General features: G+C 38.5%; 4 protein-coding genes across 4 annotated transcripts; all 4 read right to left on the bottom strand.

Annotated features, from left to right (window-relative positions):
* Window positions 1-2,791: 2,791 nt before the first annotated feature.
* Window positions 2,792-5,813, bottom strand: LOC100257238 (uncharacterized). Its single transcript, XM_002275981.4, has 3 exons — window positions 4,110-5,813; window positions 3,416-3,854; window positions 2,792-3,310 (listed from the first exon to the last, which is right to left on the bottom strand). The coding sequence occupies exons 1-3, from the start codon at window positions 4,258-4,260 to the stop codon at window positions 2,959-2,961; spliced, it is 942 nt and encodes a 313-aa protein (XP_002276017.1). The 5' UTR covers window positions 4,261-5,813; the 3' UTR covers window positions 2,792-2,958.
* A 121-nt stretch (window positions 5,814-5,934) lies between these two features.
* LOC100262348 (eukaryotic translation initiation factor 4B3) lies at window positions 5,935-8,852 on the bottom strand. The gene is made up of 2 exons (XM_002275863.4): window positions 7,414-8,852; window positions 5,935-6,365 (listed from the first exon to the last, which is right to left on the bottom strand). The coding sequence occupies exons 1-2, from the start codon at window positions 8,571-8,573 to the stop codon at window positions 6,320-6,322; spliced, it is 1,206 nt and encodes a 401-aa protein (XP_002275899.1). The 5' UTR covers window positions 8,574-8,852; the 3' UTR covers window positions 5,935-6,319.
* Window positions 8,853-9,877: 1,025 nt separating this feature from the next.
* Window positions 9,878-16,948, bottom strand: LOC100253753 (probable magnesium transporter NIPA6). The gene is made up of 9 exons (XM_002277279.5): window positions 16,158-16,948; window positions 15,350-15,406; window positions 14,956-15,046; window positions 14,683-14,843; window positions 14,447-14,574; window positions 14,169-14,306; window positions 12,360-12,452; window positions 12,131-12,248; window positions 9,878-10,475 (listed from the first exon to the last, which is right to left on the bottom strand). The coding sequence occupies exons 1-9, from the start codon at window positions 16,279-16,281 to the stop codon at window positions 10,381-10,383; spliced, it is 1,005 nt and encodes a 334-aa protein (XP_002277315.1). The 5' UTR covers window positions 16,282-16,948; the 3' UTR covers window positions 9,878-10,380.
* Window positions 16,949-17,875: 927 nt separating this feature from the next.
* LOC100267506 (peptidyl-prolyl cis-trans isomerase-like) lies at window positions 17,876-18,592 on the bottom strand. The gene has a single exon (XM_003631525.4). The coding sequence runs from the start codon at window positions 18,590-18,592 to the stop codon at window positions 18,074-18,076; it is 519 nt and encodes a 172-aa protein (XP_003631573.1). The 3' UTR covers window positions 17,876-18,073.
* Between the last annotated feature and the right edge of the window lie 76 nt (window positions 18,593-18,668).

Genomic DNA, 18,668 nt, shown 5'->3' with positions numbered 1-18,668 from the left:
AATCAACCCGGTTTTTAATCTTTAAATGTGTTAGAAAGTTGGGAAGAATGGTTTTTGGTGCAAGGATTTCATTCCTCTGTTTCTGGATCGATCTAAGTGTAGGGGTGGATCTATCCAACTAATGTTTTTTTGATCAAATCTCAGCCATTAGATTAAGGGTTTCTTTTTACACTTTAAAAACCAATCTTCTCTCATTTTCTAAGTAGAGTGACTGCAGAAAATGGGGGAGAGCAGCCACACTCCAAGTGTTCTTCATTTCTCGTTTTTGCTTTCCTAAGTTGGGGTTTTTTATTGCAAAGAAAATCCATTTCTCTTAATGTTTTCCAAACTGGTTTTTAATGGATTTTCTTGAGCAACAAATGGGTTGATTCCTTTCTTCCTTCATATCTCAATCTCTCATTCTATTTGGGTTTGTGCAAAAACCCATTTTCTTCTTGTGTGGATTCAAGAAGAGGCCGAGATTGAGCTTGGTGCGGACTCCAAGTGTGCTTCAAAAGGAGAAGCTGAAAATGAAGGTACTAGTCAAGTATTCCAGGAAGGATTGGTTGGCTTGAGCTAGGTAAAACCTTGTACTCAGTTTTTATTCTTCATAGTGGAGTTTTCAATCGGTGATAGGCCCGTGGTTTTTGATCTCTTCGGAGGTTTTCCACGTTAAAAATCTGGTGTTCATTGTCTCTTTCTCTCACTTTATATTTTGATATTCTTGTCTTTCTTTTTGTCTTTTACATTTGATTTTCCCATTGAATTATTCCATTTTCTAGCATCTTCATTGGACTTCTTCTTATATTTCCTGAACTTCATGTATTTTTTGAATTTTCTAGGAAATTTAGCAACCTCTCCATCCAACATTTTCTCATTACCCTCACCTTTGAAACCTAAGGACTCCTCTTTAATGGCATTCAAGGCAATGCCCTTTGATTTCCTAGGTGATCCAAGAGTCATTTCAAAGGTTTGGAGTGAACCCACAAGTTCATCCACTTTCAAGGAATCCACATCCTTGGACTCTTCAATGGCAGTGACTTTTGCTCTAAATCTCTCCGGAAGAGATCTTAGAATTTTTCTAACCACTTTGGAATTAGGGATGGGCTCACCTAGATTAAAACTAGAATTCACTATGTCCATCAGTTTTGCATAGAACTCTCCAAAGTTCTCATGATCATCCATCCTAATGGTCTCAAACCTAGATGTCAACATTTGAAGCTTGGACACTTTCACGGCATTAGTTCCTTCATGAGTCACTTGGAGAATATCCCAAGCCTCCTTAGCCGAAGTACATGTGGCTATCCTACGAAATTCATCCGTGCTAATGGCATTAAAGATAGAATACATGGCTCTAGCATTGTTCTCACTAGCTTCATTGTCACCTCTATCCCATTCCAACTTAGGCTTGATAACATTAGTTGGTCTTCCTTCTCTATCCAACACCTTAGGTGGAGACCAACCAAATTCAACAGCATTGGATTTTTTTTCACTAGATTGACATGATTCTGAGTCACTCCAAGTGACTTGCATGGCTTTCTTTCCTTTTTTCTTTGAAGGACATTCGAATTTTTAAATTGTTCTACAACACCTATTCACCCCCCTCTAGGTGTAGTTCATTATTGAGATTCACATTTTCAAGCTTCATCTCCTGCATCTGGGTTCACCTCTATCACGCCATGAAGCTTGGGATTCAAGGCCTGGATCTGGTGCAGGTAGAAGTCGACGAGCTGTCTGGAGGTCAGTTGGTTTTGAGAGAATGCGTGTTGGATGTCCTTGATGGTGGCTTCTTGGATGACAAAGGAGTTGGCAAAGAAGAATCCGCAGAGCATGAATAAAGATTGCATTCTAAGCGCCATTGCCATTGCCATTGTAAGTGATGAAACATAGATCTGCAAATAAATTTTGTTTAGTTATTAAAGAGATTGTTCAAAATTTACATCTTGAATTTTGAACTCAAGGTCAAACACTTCCCTCAAATGAAATCCAATCATGGATGTACTGAAAGAGACATCCTACTGTAAGAGTTAGGCCCATTCGAATGTTTTTACATCCATTGGCCTTAGGAAGTTGGAAAAAGAGAAGAAAAGGTTCATTATTTATTGTGGGTGGAGAAATAGAGAAGAAACCATAGCTAGGTTCATGACTGGCTTTAGAGTATGGACAGATATTAGAGAGTTCTCCACCTGCACCATAACTTTTTCATTTTTAGGAAATCATTTACCAATTCATTTTTTTTTATTTGCCCACTAACCTTAATTTTTTTCACCAACCCAATCCTAAATTTCTCATTTTCTCAGCTACCCACTTAAATCAATAATCATTTGAAAGCCCTTTTAGGTCATTTAGATCTTCTTTTTCCCCTTGATGCTTCTTTCGATCTATCTACATTTATTTCAACCCTAAAAGCACATCTTTTTATCCATCAAAAACACTCATTGAAGTCTCCACAAAAACATCTGTCCATATTCCCACACATTTTGACTTTCAAATTTTTGGTTGAAAAATGAATGATCTTTCTTTTCACTATTAAAGTAGGCTTAGCAAGGTGGTGTACCGGTTTCTCCAAGAGAAACCGAAGAGGATCATTATTGTGCCTAGAGAAAAAAAGATGCGGCTAAATTCAAGATTGGCTTGATAGTATAGACATTAGTAGTTGGCCCTCCATCCTTTTTAATTCGAAACGCTTATATTTTAAATAAGGATGGGGCCCCAACTACTGAAAACCCTACCACTAGTCATCAAATTAGCATACTTTCTGTCACCCAAAGCCAAAAACAATATCAAATGTTCTACATATGGACTGCTAAAATCCTACAAATACTATAATAATTGATCATAATATGGAGACGTCAGTCAATTCAATACAAATACTAGTATACCCAAGAAGTAGAAATAAGGAAATAGCATACATATATATATATATATATATATATATAATATAGAGAGAGGATTGAAATAGGTCTAGCAATGGATGAATCACTTGCAGGCAGTGAACTTGCAGGTGAGGTTGCCGGAGCCAGAATTTGCCCTCTTGAAGCGTAGAGCTGTGAGGAGGACATTCTGTTGGGACCCCATCAAGGCCAAACTCATATGCTGGATGACACCAAGGGTATGGTATGGGAAGAGAAGACTATTGTAGGAGTTGAGCAGTGAAGTTATGGCCTCTCTGAGGAGGGTCCTGTAAGGGTCTCCTCTCCCTTGCAGGCCTTCCCGCAGGGTCATGTCTGTCCCATACTTCTGTGCTGCTAGCAGTCCAAACACAGATGCTACTTTCATATCTGGGTTCACCACCTTCCAGTAGCATTTGTACTCTGGAGCTGTCCATATCCTGGAAAAAGACAACCATTTAGTAATAGGAAACAGAGGATATGGACTATATTTGAAAGTTTCAGTGTTCTTCTATGGGAAGTTCTTCGTAATTTCCTTGACTTACTCGTGTGAACAGGCTGAGGCTTCCAGGAAGGGCACTGGTGGTGCTGGAGGCAATGGAGGCAATGGAGGCATTGGTGGCATTCGTGGAACTGGCGGAAGCTGAAATGATGGAGGCCTAGATGGAGTTCCTGGAGTAGGAACTGGGGTAGAGGATCTTGAGCAAAAGGACATGGGCTGAGCAGGCTGAGAAAGCAAGGAATCCACTGCATACATCTCCATATCAAACATCCTGAACATAAGTCTAACAGACTGGGCAGGACCAGCAGCTGCTCTACAACCTGTTGACCCCTGTCCACTGCCTGAAATTTGTGCATAACAACCAGTCAAATCTGGGGCACCATCAAACCTCATTGCATAGGTTCCAAACCAATTTGTAGTCTCTTCCCTCCACATTGTGATTTGTCCATTACTGTTGGCACATGCCATGGTAACCTTTATTCCTGCAGAAAAGGTAGCTGTTAAATTCTTTTGAACCCTAATCCATTCTTTCATCTCCCTGTTTGATTGCTAAGAAATTGAAGGAAACAGAAACAAATTCTTCTAATGGATTTTGGCATATGATAGGTAAACATGAACAACTGTATACAGTGAGGATGTTGGGGTAATCACCGTGAAAGTACTATCTACATTATGAGAGACAACATCCAAGGAACAAAACTTTGAAAAAAGAAAATGTAGTTGATCAAGGATCATACCATAGAGGGGATAATCGAAGAGGGATCTCTGTCCATCCTTGCATTGGTCGCAGAAGACGGTGCCCGTGACCATGGCATCTGCATGAGCCCCATCAATGGCTGCAGCAAGAATGAGAAAAGCTGTGAATAGGAGGTTGAGGGGCAAATCCATGAGAGGCCTGGGAGCAGTGGGAAAACCAAGCAAGAAAGTAGAACACTAAAAGAGAGAAAAGCTGGTGTGGATCAGAATGTGAATGAGCACAAACAAGATTCATAAGAAGTAAATAAGGAGTGTTGTCTTTTAACTCTCAACTGCCTCCATTTATGAGGTGTGGAAAGAAAAGGCTTGAAGACTCTGTTCTCCATGACCCAGTACGGTACATTCATTTAAGGCTGTCTAGAAGGCTCTGTCCTCCATTGCCATTTCTCCGCATTTGTTACAGAACTATTATACAGGTAATATTTAAGGAGTTAGGATATTACATAGGATTAAAAAAAAAAAAAAAAAGATCAAGAGGGTGGTGCCATGGATGCCCTTGACTGGCAAATAAACCATGGAGTTCAGCAGGCATGACGGAGGACTCTCTCATGCCACTGATTCAATGGAAGTTCGTCTAAGCTTTTGATCAAGAATTTCACTGGAATTAAGAGATGGGTATGAAAGAAGCATTCTGACAATAGATTGATTTTCAATTTAAAATTTTGTATTATTCATAAGTGAATAATTTTTTTGAAAGCGTCAATAAATGGAAGTCTGGTGGTAGAAGCAACTAGCTCCACAACATTAACAATCTACAACTTCGATTATGCGGATATGCCATCCAACTTTGAGACCAGCATATATTTTTTGAAATATTCCTCTCCGCTAAAAATCTACATATTTTGTTTACTGTTTGTTCACGGACCATATCAGAAATCAGAACCCATTCAACTTCGGCAGAAAAAGCATCATTCATATTAACTGAGCCATGGGCCATCCCCATTGACTGATATTACTTCACATCACCAAGACAATGAGACATAAACTAGTTTTTAGCTGGTTTTATGCTTCGTTTTGGAGAGAGATGTGAAGCGTATCTCACCTAACATCTTTAAAGCAAATGTTCCACATGGCTTTCGTACAGCTTCATAGCCGTTATATTTGAAGCTTCTGACAGTCTCAGTACCAATCTCTCACCTACAGCAAGGCAGAAGCAGAAGCAATCCAATTTTTGTCAAATGTTTCAGACCATATGGCCGTTATATTCGAACTTCTGGAAAGATGGCTCCACAAGCATTGATGAAGCCATGTGAAGAAGCAACAATTTGGGTTAGAGTAGAAAAATGATTGATAGCATCTAACAGATGATCCTCTATCAACCAAGATGCTGCATGTGCAATTCTCCGCTCTCTTTTTGACTGGTAAAAAGAGGTGAATGAGAAGAAATTACTGGAAAAGGGGATATATAACCATGAGCCATACTCTCCCTCAACAACATTATAATTCAAATACGTGGTTGGTTACACAATTTCTGTGACCATAACTCTATAAATTTAGGGATGCAGCAATCGCCTGCCACCAATGTTTACAGCCCCCATATGGAGATCTGCTTCCACCCTAGCCCCCTCATTTTAGGCTCATTCGGGAGCCTGCCTGTGATTTTCCTTTCTCTAAACTTAGTGAAAACAAAATCAATGAAAACAATCTCAAGGGGTGACTAGAAAAAAGGGATTAAATTGAGTCTTCCTACAACAAATAGTCATCCACTATCCCGTGAACCCGACCACCAACACCAGCACAAGGCAACGATGTATGGAAACAAATGAATATTGAAATGGTAGCAAGCCCTACCCATAATGAAAAGCATTAAAACAATACACAAGGTAAAGTCTCTTATTTATTTGTCACAAATTTATAGATTCCAAAATCTGCACTCGGATCAACATAAGAGAAAGAATTCGATGTCAAAAATAATAATAGAAATAGCACAGAATCCTGTGTGGCGATATCCATTACAAACAAAAGCCATTTAGGCCTAAAAACTGCAACTACTGAGAATGCCTACCAAAATTGTCTCCATACTGCATCATAGAAATAACAGTTAGGGCAAAACACTGAAAAGAAAACAGAGAAACCAATATAATCTCATCAATTCAACATCTTAGTCTTTAATAGGTTGATACTTTTCTTTCTTTTCTTTTTTTTCTTTTTTTTTTTTTTGAAATGTTCCTGTCAACCATCAGCATGCATCTCAATCTTGAGTTTTCTCTTCATGTTCATCCTCAGTTTTTGCAGCTCTACACCCAAAAGAAGAAAAACAAATTAGTTTCACAAAAAGAAATCAGCAGGGCCATCCAATTGAGCATAGCCACAACTTTCCCCCTGAAAGCTAACAGGATATTTTTTGCTACAATTTGTAATCTAACAACGATTAACAAGTGAGCTGCACCAATGAACAATCCAAAGCTTAGTCATTTTACAAACTTACAAATAAAGACATAAAACTTATTCATAGAAAATTATCATGCTTACAACAAATAAGCTCATATAATTTTGTTTTCAAGAGGGAATGCAAATAGAAACAACAATTCACAGACAGAAATAAATAGAACCTATTGAACAGAAATCTATTCACTAGTTACATCATGCCTTGCCCTATAAAAATTCACCACCAGACAAAACTTATGACATTTTAGGTGAAAGAATCTTGCAATCAAATAAAACCACTACTTCTAAGTTCAATGCTTATGAGGGATCCAATTTACATAAACTTCAACCAAACCCATCTCAATCATATCCCAAATAACAACCAGGGGTAGTGGAATAAGAAAATTTTTCTTTTGACCCTTCCCACTTATGAAGATGCTTATATAAATGCAACCTTCTAACACCCAAAGATCCACTGGCCAGTTAAACCTAATATCCATTTACTAATAGTATAATGAAGATTCAAATATGGTACAGGCATGTCAATTTTTTGGCCAAGATCCCACCTTTTCTTCACCAAGGAAGAGAATGGAATATTAAGCACTGATCAAAAACCACATTTTTTAAACAAAGCGAGTATTCCCATGAGGCAGCCGCATTAACATAGGTGGTGTTTATTAAAAGATTGATGCTTTAATAGAAGATTCAAAAGTGCTAATCAAGTATGAGTTTCCTTCTGTGGTTTAATCAAAGAAACTTGGAAGTGTTTAGTCAATAAAGATACACAAGCAAAGATATGCTAATCAAACTAAGCAGTTCAATGCTAATCAAACTAAGCAGTTCAATAATTGAAATATAAAACAACTAAGCGTTTGCCATTCGGATAATTAGATCAATCAAACAGCTGATTTCACAAACCTCACATCTTCAGATTCTGGCTTCCTCCAACTCTTCTCACTCCTACTTTCAGGCAAACTCGCCCTCGCATTACCACTTCCAAAACTCCTCTTCCCAAACGATGGCCCATCTGTTTGCCCCACGCCTGGCGAACCCACGTCCTTAAGCTTCACAGACTCCAGCTTCTCCTCAATTTCCTTCCAATCCTGCCCTTTCTCAGCCAATACCTCCTCCCTCGGCCGGGCCTCTCCAAAAGGATTTGGACCCTTGGGCTTCGCAACCGACCCAGACCCTGGTTGTTGTCCATCGTTCACCGGCACTGTCCGAGGCTGCAAAATAAGCTTTGGCCTCGATCCCGCACTGCCATTAGCATTCCCACTTCCCTCTTCCTTTTTCCGTCCCCAGGACTCGGAATCAGCACCACCACCACCATCCGAGGCAGAATCAAAACCCCCTCTTCTCTCTCTGAGACTCTCAAAGCCGCCGCCGCCGCCAAATCTTCGTCCCTCCGACGGAGTGAAGCTTTTATTCGACACCCAACTGGCCGATTCATCTGCTCGAGACTGCGAATCAAAGAACCCTCCTCTATCCCTCCTCTCAAACCCATTGCCCACCGTCGATTTCTTCGCCGCACCCCAATCGTCGATCTCATCAGCCCTAGAAGGCGCCAATTCCCTGCTCGAATCCCTCCCAAAGCCTCCCTGTCTCCTCTCCTCCGAACCCCTAGGACCCCATCTAGGGTTCGCCGAATCCTCGCCGCCCCCATACCGACTCCGCCCGCCTTCATACGAACCATTCGAACCGTACGACCTGAACCCTCCGCCGAGTCGGCCACGGTCCAGCTCCTCCGCGCTCCGCTGCCGCGGCCCAGTAGGCAGCATCATCAAATCCTCATGAGTCAGCCCCTTGGTTTGGCTTGGCTGAGCCGATTTCCCAGCGCCGAAGGCCGAAAACTCCGACAGCGACAAGGTCTGACCTTTCTTCTTCTTGGATTTCGTAGCGGCCGCCGTTGCCAAAGTCGGAAAATCTGCCGAAGCCTCCGGCGCCTGCCGTCCCTCACCGCCGGAAAATTCTCCATTAACTTTATCATCTCGTTGCTGTTGTAGAAGCTCGTCTTCATGCTCCTCTGAATCTAGGGCCCACGCGCCGGCCTTCCCCCACGGAGACACTGTTGCCGCCATTGTTTCTCTCTAAAACTCTCTCCCTTTCTCTCTCTATCGCAAAATCGCTAGGTTGAGGTTTGCGTCTGTTGGCAGCGGAGGTGGGGCCTTATATAGAGAAACGGGGACGTGATCCGACGGTTGGATTTCGATGGATCAAGCTCAACCCGACGGTGGTGATGAGGCTTGGTGGTTTCCTAATCAGAGTTTACTTTACGTTGTAAGCACGATCAACGGTTGTGATGGACGCTGGTATTTTAATTACAATAAGCGAGAAAGTTAACTCTTGTTGAAGTATGTTTGATGGATGGTGTATGGAGAGCGGAGCTTTTATAGGAAGTGGAAGGCCGTACCGTATTAGGAAGCACCTGGACTAAGGAAAAGTGATTGTCATGATACGGAGAAGTAATCTAAAAGAGCTTCTTATCACAAATCTGAAAAGTTATTTTCCTTTTTGAGAAGAGAAAATATGATAAAATTTATTAAAAGATTATGCATCTAATTTTTTTATTGATCCGATCTTCATAGACAAGCTTGGGATTTGCCATCCCCAAGTAATATCGATTCAAGATCATGGGATCCTTTTCTATCATATAGGAAAGGTCATTGCACAAAATGTACTTTTAAGTAATTGTCTCATAAATCTTATATCTATCTATATAAAGAAGAAATCGTTTTTATCTTTTTAAAAAAAAGAATATAATTTTGCGAATAAAAAATTTGTAAGGTATGTTAAAAAATGAATATTATTGTAAGAATATTCTTGCTTGGTAATAAAGGGATGGACATCTTAAAAAGGTGATTTAGGGAGAAAAAAATAACTAGATTATTATCTTTAAATTCTAAAAATAAAATTTTTCATGTATTTTATAATAAAAAAATACTTTAAAAAACATATTTTAGTTGATTTCTAAATATTATCTCTTCATGATAAAAATATATTAACCTAAACACCATTTCAGCATTTTACAATATTCACTTCCAAACTAGTCATTAGACTTGCAAATTTATATCAAAGAACACAAATTTGGCTGATCAATCATGGGCAACCATGCAAGGCCAAAAGTCTCTTCAAAGTTCAAACAGACTTAACTTAAACGTTAAGGCAATAGAATTCATGGGCAGTCAGGAACTCGATGCTTTCTCTATAGTCCATCAGGCACAATCACAAACCAAGGCAACCCCATTTGGTATAGAAAATAATATGTTTCCAAAAAATGCTTTTGGTAAAAAATTATCAAATATGTTTCATTAATTAGAAAACTGTTTTCAAGGCAACTACTGATGACTAAACATGAAGACTGAACTTGAAATCACACCATGAAAGCACACACAAGCAAAGATGATTCCATGTTTCTGCAGATCAGTGTTCATACAATTGATCTTTTTCAACTCTACAAGAGTATGTATCCACACCGATGATTTAGTGATTGACAAAACGAGTCAGTAATAATCTATGTACTACTACAATTCAACTAAAGAATAAACCCTATACTCAAATTATCATTGAATGGAAGCATGTGGATAAATATGTACAAATTTGAAGGCAATTATCGGACCAGCCATGAATGATAGGGAACTGCAGCCTCCTTTCCTAATTTCAAATGGTTTGGCAATTCCCATCTTCCAACCATCTTGCCCTGCAGCTTGTCAACAGGGTTGCATAGAAAAGAAATCGTCTGGAAAAATCCTGAATCTCCAAGTTTGTGAAGAGAAAGAGAGGAACTCTTTCACCCTGCAAATGCACTAGTGTAATGCTACATCACAGCATTGTGTTGCTTCATTGCCGGGGATCATTTTCTTTGTCCATCCATTTCAAAGCAAAAATTCATTGCTCAAAATAATCAGAATGGTGTAAAGTGATAAAATGTTCATCTTCAACACCCTTCATTGCATCCCCACTTAGATACCATGTTATGGTTCCTGCATTGAATAGGAAAGGTGTTAGCAATGTAAGTATAATTGAATAGTTTTTTTTATAGGTAAAAGCAAATATATTAAAAGCACAAAAAAAGGAGCACTAGACAAAGAGACAACCAACCATCCCACAACAAGGGGCCCTAGACAAAGACAAAGCCCTGTGAGACAAAGAAGCAGGCTCCCAAACCATAACCTTGTCCAATATCCACATAACCTTGCTTCACCAAGGCCCCTTGCAAAACAAACCAAAGTACAAAAACCTTACAAGCAACAGACAGAAACTCTTCTTCTCCACCTTCCAACCTAATAAATTGCAAGGTGTGTACAACCTAATAAATTGCATTATTCACCGGAAGAATAATCAGATTCAAAGGATTAGCACATTCGAGTAAAGCTCAACTATGTTAAAAGGAGGAAAGGCTCTCTCTCTCTCTCTGGAGTTAAATGCACAAGTGTACCTTATGATTTCATAGACGCCAGTTCTACAAGTAGTTTGATCAACAAAAAAAAAACTAGTACAAAACTCACTAATGATTCTGTTATTTCAGCTAGACCATCTGTGTCAAAGAGTCTGCCTATCATCCAATCTGAAGACCATTCAGTATAATGATCATTCTATTTCCAAACTTCCAGAATAAAGTGGGCTTAGATGGCTGTGTCCATCTTTTCATATGACTTGGATTGACGATAATGTTCACTAGCTGGACAACATGGAGGTGAATCCACAACTAGCCAGAATCTAGCCCTGGTTTAATACTCAGGCTTGAACCAGAACTGCCTGGTAAGCAAAGATGGAGAAAGAAATGAGACAAGTGTCTTTACCCCCATCTTTTGGAGGAAATACTTGTATGAATATTCTCTGGGCATAATTCCCCAGGCCAATCTGAGAAATTATTCAATACCTGAAAAGGCCCTTGCCTCAGCCCAAAAAATCATTTAAGAAATAAAAGAACAAAGCGAAGAGAACTCATATCTAAACAAACCACGTATCATTCTTTCAAGGAAAACATTTATGGACAGTTCCACAAAAAGGGGGGGGAAAGACGAAAAAAGAAAAGAATAAGGAGGAGAAGAAAATGCCCAACTAAAATCAGAACAGCCACACCAACTAAGACCTCAGGTAAAAAGACCAAAAAAAATACGGCACAAACTTGCAGTTTCTTCTCCATTAGATAGCATTTCTAGTGAGATATGCATGGTATAGTCATCCCAAAGGCATGCTTATGTGGTTAAAAATCCTTCATTAATTTCCTTCTCAAAAGAAAATAAGGAACTGTCCTTGTATGGAATTTTGTAATTTTTCAATTTCTTTTATCAGTACTACGGTTCCCATCAAAAGGAAAGTAGTTTTGCAACCTGAATTGGACCAAGCAGGTTGAAAGAATGAACTCAGCATCGATATTTTAGTCAACAGGCTAATTTGACAATGAACTCAGCTTGAAATTGTGCTGCACTCTGCTACCTCATTTGTAACTTATGTTCATAACTGCTTTATGAGAATGGCTTACAGATCTAACAGATAGATGCGTAAGAATTAGGCTGATCTGTATTTGGAGGATAAATATTTGGACTAACAAAGGACAATCCTTGGGACTAAAATCTTGGGTCTGTAAGATAAAAATAATAATAATAATAAAAATAAATTGGTCAATTTGTACCTGATGCAGTAGCTGGTTCCTGTTCCCTTGTTGCATGCAGTATGATTGTTCCTGAAAGGACAGTGATGAATCCACATATCTCTGAAGCTATGCTGCTTGCATTCTGACCTGACCAATCCTGCAGAGCACATGCAAAGAATAAGATTTATGCTCATTATTTCTTGTAATCATAAGAACCCGATAATGCAGCTTCAGAAACAACACCAAGTAAATAGATTCAGCAATCTACCTTGAACATTATTGCACTTGCACTTATAGTCAGAGTTGTGAACATGACATAATAAATTGGAGAAACAATTGCTGCATTAAATGTATCCAGCGCCTGGAACAAAGAAGCTATAAACATCAGCCAACACGAGAATTGCAAGAGCCTGTTCACTTAAACTACATTCACCAAATAGCTAACAAACCAATTAGGAGAAATGGCACACAACATAATCATTCAAGCTTGTGTAAGTTACACATCTCAGCTCAATAAAGTGGAATCACAGCTTTCAGATTTTTGTCAACATTAAGGGAGCTAGGGAAAGTTCAATCACAATGACTGAAAAGTTTTGCAGATTCCTAGATAAAATTTTAATTATGACTATTGCAAATGAAGTATCATGATGGTCATCAAGCACTTCTAGGTTCAAAATATTGTAAGCTTGAGAAATATATTTAATTAACATGGTGGTATTGAAAACTGGAAGTTGAAAACCAAAATGCATCAATCTTCTGTAAAGCCCTACAGGCTTGCAATATAATCAACAGGGTACAAAAATTGAATTAAATTGGATGGGCAAGCAAGAAGCAAATGGATTGGAAGTTTTTTGCTTTGTTAAGTTTCAGGAGATTTGGCAGTGCTAGAGATTGCAATCCTCTATACAACAATACATCATATATGGCATATAGTAGTCTCCTGGGAATGACTATTGCCTGCAACAATGCATAGGGTTCTTTGACCTAATTGTTCACTTGTTGTAAGTTTCCAAAACATGTCCAAAATCCAAGGAAAATATTTTAAATACAGCAATACGCTAACTAGCAAGCATGAGATGCATCCCAAGTATTTTTTTGACTTTGGACACATTGAAATCATCTATACCTTATATAATCAATGTAACTAACCCAAAATCTCAAAACATGATATATGATTTTTCATGTGTTAAATAGTGCGGGTAAGCATGCAACATAGCAGATAGGCATTTTAAGGCATGATTGTCAAGGTTTAATGAAAAATAATATGCTAAGTTGAGAATTAATGTCTTATAGAGAGACAGTCAAGTCATGATTCTCTGATAAGACTGCAGCTAGTCTAAGACGCAAATTGAGTATTGTGTAGTTCAATAGCAATTTAGTCCTAACTCGAATACGAATCACTCATCTTGGCTCACTCATGATAAAACTTGATGTAACAACTCAATTTGGATCCAATGCAAATGAGAGGGGGTAAAAATCCCGAGAATCTTTGCATTTCTCATAGAATCTCCACATTAATCAAGGAAAATGTCTCAATCCTTGACTAGGAACAAGAAAAAACACTTCAACAAATTATTATGAACAAGAAATTCATAATTACTTATTTTCAGACAATTATCAAGTTGTTATTAAACACATTTCTTTCTATTTTTTATCTTCTTTTTTTGACAGCACAAACTAATTTTTTTTTCAGCAAGTTAAAATTTCAATGTGTTGATATAACAGTAATCAAAAATCAGTATTGGGTGTAAAACTGGGATAACAGATGCTTTTATAACTATTGAATCAATCAAATATGATAGATGGTTTCTTTGCTATTAGTTGTCGAGTCAATCAAATTGTAATTATTTTTCTAAGAATTTTCACTACTCTTTTTATAAGTTTTTGAGCTTTTAACTAACATATTGCACATATAGCTCAATATAATCTGCCTTGGGACCTACTAAGTCAGTGAAAATACTGTAACTTTGAACCATAGGTCAAATACTCAAAAACAAGAAAGCAATGACTTACTAAAGAATAGAAATAAACATTATTAAAATCATAACACTTCCAGCATTGATAATGCTAGACTTGCCTTATTCAGATAGTTTAACTGCGTGATGACACAGACTGCTGCAACAGTAAGGAAAAACCAAGTTTGAGGATAAGCAACTTGACTTATCCCCTCCAGAGTAAGCTTTATAGCAATTCCAATAGCCTTTATGCTTACAACCTGCAGAACAGCAAGAGAAATGTTCCAAAGACTGAGCACCGAACAGAGTAGCAAATGTTACAATGAAATGAAAAGCCATAAACCTCCAAAAAACAGAGTGCCCCTAGCTACTTGGAGACTTAAAAAGGCAACATAATTACCGTAAGTGAACCCATTAATGAACAAATGCCCAAGTAAACCAGTATATTTGTCTGTCCATATCGAGGTTCAAAATACAAGATCAAAGCCAATACTGCGGATAATGTAGCTGCTACATATATTAGAAATGCTGTCAACAGAAAAAGAAAAGCAACAAAAGCATTAGTTATTTCTTCAACTAATAAGGTGAAAAAAAAGAGTAGAACTTAAGATAAAAAGAAATGTCTAAACCCGGAACCTGGTTGAGTTGCCAGAGCCCAGATTTCTTGTACCGAATTTGGAGTGTGTTCTTGAGGTGCATGGATTACAATCACTACTGATCCCACAATGCATGAAACACATCCCAGAACACCCATTTTCTGTAGCCGTTCCTTCAACATGAAATGCGCCAAAATGGCACTATTCACATATATCAAACATGTTAGTTCTAAAATAAAAGAGAAAAAGAAAATTCCACTTTTATTTTAATAATTTAGCACAAACAAGACCTTTGAAGCACCTGCATTATTACCTAATAATTATACTCAACGCACCAAGGGGGGTCACCAGAACTGCTGGAGCATAAACGTAGGCAACAAAGTTTGCAACCTCTCCAACAATCACTATTTGACAAGAAATTTCACAATCCAAGATTAATATACATTGACCGACTATCATTTCAGAGAATTTTTTTTCTTGATAGGCAAATAAGAGAGTATGTGTGTGTATATATATATATATATATAAAGAGTGTCAAACTAAAGTGGTGAACATAGTATACCGGAAGTATACAAGTAAGAAACAAAAAACCAGCTACAGAGATATAGTGGCAAACACAGTGCACCGGAAGTATCATTATCATTTAAGTGATATGATAATTGGAAGGGAAAAAAGAATTAACTAGCAGTGATGTTCAATATACTTACTCAAAACCATTCCTGCCCACCAAAGAGGCTCAAGCAAGTAAGTGTAACCTCCAACTCCTACATTATTAAAAAATGAAAGTTCATTATATGAACAAAAAGAAGCATGCAGCATTCAAATAAAATGATCCATTCGGTTCATAAACAAAGTAATTAATTTTAAACCAACATACTAAGTGCAAAACTTATTCATGTGTCAATTGATTTAGAAAGGCAGATATGACCTTATTGTATATGGTACTGAGAGTGGCCAAAATGGAACCCTCCCACCATCATGAAATCTTGAACCATCACAAAAATTTAAGATTCAAGTTTTGGGTAGTTTTAATTATCCAGCATTTCTCTAAAATGAAAATAAGGTTTCAATTGTCTTAGGGTACTTCTATATCGATAGAAACCAATCCTAGCTTCAGCTTGCTCAGAAGGAACACTTTTTTTTTTCCACTTTTCCTTTATTTTTTGAAGCGGAAGAATTACCCAGATACACACTAGTATTTCTAATTGACATAATGGACCCGATTAATAAACCAGATTGTGCCCCTGAACAAGAAAACAGTAAATATGAACACAATATTTGCCTTCAAATCAGTGAGTTTAGAATTATGTAGATTCCAATTTTCATTTCCTTCCTCGTCTTTCCCCATCTTACTGATAATAATGAAGGGAGCAACAACATTTTCATTTTCCTCCAATTCCCCAGTGAATGAGCTCCGGGAAGGTAGATTAGAAATTCGTATGATAAAATCCAACATCATAGACACATAGAACAACTGATATCACAATTGAATTACATAATCACAATCAAGCTCACCTGCGCGTGTACCGGAATCAGCAGCGCGCTTGAGACCCTTCTTCTTCAAGATGAAGCTGGAGCCAATGAAAGCGCTCGACGCCATTGCCAGTATCAATCCTCTCGTATTGTCCGACACCCCCATTTCTTTCTCCCACTCCCCAAAACCCCACCAATTCAAATAGTTGAGATCACCGACAACCACAGTTCTCCAAAAATAAGAAGCTGAAAATCCGATAAGAATTCCCGCCAAAACCGCAGTAACGTCGGCCGGCGGGTTCAGAATTAGCAGATACAGAGAGAGAGAGAGAGACAGACAGACAGACAGACAGAGAAAGAGAGAGTGTGCGTGTGTGGATGGGGATCTCAAATGGCGGAAGCGCCCTCTCTCTCTTCACCAAACACACGCAGTGGCAGTCGTCGTCATCGTCGTCTTGTTCGGAAGTTTCTCGCGTCCGTACAGTGATGCAGGTTGGGCTAGGGCGGGATCGCCTCCTTCGCGGCGTCGCTTAACTATGTTGCTACCGGATCCCTTGTCGTTCACTGTTTAACGCCCACGTGGCAATGTGGAGTCTGCTCCCGGTGGAATGTCAAAAACACCCTTAACAGATTGTAACAATAGACCAAATATAGGGTCAAATATGTAATTTCATAGAAGATTAGGATTCTAGAGCCATAATGGGACAACCAGGATGCCAACGAATGCAAAAACAAAAAAAAAAAAAAAAGAAAAAAAAAATGGGTGAGTAATGTCTGTCTTTAATTTTTTTTTTAAAAGAAAAAAATTTAAAGGTTTTCATTTTAATTTATTTATTTATTTAATTTTATTATTATTGAAAAAAATAAGAGTATTTTAAAAAACGTTTTTAATATTTAAATAATAATTTTTTAAATATTATAAATATTTTCTAAAATTATTATCGAGTCTAAATTTTTTTATTTTAAATAATTTATTAATTTTATATTTTATGTATTTATTTTTATATTTTATGTTTTTGAAAAAAAAAAAGTAATAATTATGTTAAATTTATACGATGGCTTGATTTGTTGTCAAATGATGTCGCTTGTTCCAGACGTTACTCTTTTTATCCCCGTGAGTGCGTCCTTCGGTTCTTTTAACCCAAAACTTAAAATAAATATATTAAAAAAAAAAAAATCTCCCATGTAATTGAAAAGAAAAAGAAAAAGGGTTTTTTTTTTTTTTTTCTCTACATTTTCTTCTACTACCCCATTTTGTTCTTTTCAACTTTCAAACGAGAACTTAATGATTAAGAATTAAGAAAGTGTTTGTTTTATTCGACTAGAAAATCTGCTTGAAAGTTTCTGGCTTTGACCCGAAGAATAGTTTTGTAGGTATACAACTATGACCTAAAATCCAATCTAAAACATCTAATCTGATGGAAAATCCAAATACCAAAACCAAAACCAAATGAAGCTTCCTTCTCCATTCTTTTTACTTATCCTTTGTTCTTTGTCAAGGGATTAGAGGAAGCTTCCCATGAAATACAGGCCTTGTGGTTGATTTTAAGTCTTTAACCATGTCTCAGACTTTGTGTAAAGATTTATCCGTGTGGGTCCACCATCGCAGGTGGTGCGCCACATTTATCCTTTCCGCCTTGATTTGATGGCCTGATCCTCCAAAAGGATTTTCGCCTCCATTTTTGTTTTATTTTCATTTGCTTCATTTTTCTAAAATTTTTATTTTGGATCATGCGAGAGAAGACAAGACAAGACGAGAGTTTTGTTACAAGTAGACCAAATGCACTAGCTTATTGAGGAGTTCACTGCAATACATAGAGATATGGAGGTTTGTGCAACCTACCAAACGACAGGGACAGACACATGAAACGTAAGGTGACAACCAGGACTCAGAGGCTAGACGAGACAGGCTAATACCGCAGAAATAGTAAAGAGAGTAGGGGATGAGGAACAGCATTTCAAGAGAGCTGACCACAGTCCTCGATCTTCACGGTCTTGGCGGTCCTTCCGGAGCCTGAGCCTACCTTCTCAACGGCCTTCACCACATCCATCCCCTCTACCACCTGGCCGAACACCACGTGCTTCCCATCCAGCCACTCCGTCTTATCCGTACATATGAAGAACTGCGATCCGTTTGTTCCAGGACCGGCGTTCGCCATCGACAGTATGCCGGGACCGGTGTGCTTCTTGATGAAGTTCTCGTCCTCGAACTTGGCACCGTAGATGGACTCGCCGCCGGTGCCGTCGCCCCTGGTGAAGTCGCCGCCCTGGCACATGAAACTTGGGATCACTCTGTGGAAGATTGAGCCTTTGAAGTGCAGAGGCTTGCCGCTCCGGCCGACGCCTTTCTCGCCGGTGCAGAGGGCGCGGAAGTTCTCGGCGGTTCGTGGAGTTGTGTCAGCGTACAACTCCATCACAATCCTACCGGCGGGAGCACCGCCGATGGAGACATCGAAGAAGACCCTAGGGTTCGTCATTTTTGCTGAGCTACGATTCTCTCTCTCTCTCCCTCTCTAAAACTGCGTCTAGAGCAACCTGGTCTGTTGGAGAAGG

Source organism: Vitis vinifera, chromosome 3, assembly GCF_030704535.1.
Source record: "Vitis vinifera cultivar Pinot Noir 40024 chromosome 3, ASM3070453v1".
In the NCBI taxonomy this organism is placed as follows: Eukaryota; Viridiplantae; Streptophyta; class Magnoliopsida; order Vitales; family Vitaceae; genus Vitis; species Vitis vinifera.
The sequence above is the reverse complement of the archived record's forward strand: the minus strand, read 5'-3'. Positions and strand labels throughout refer to the sequence as shown.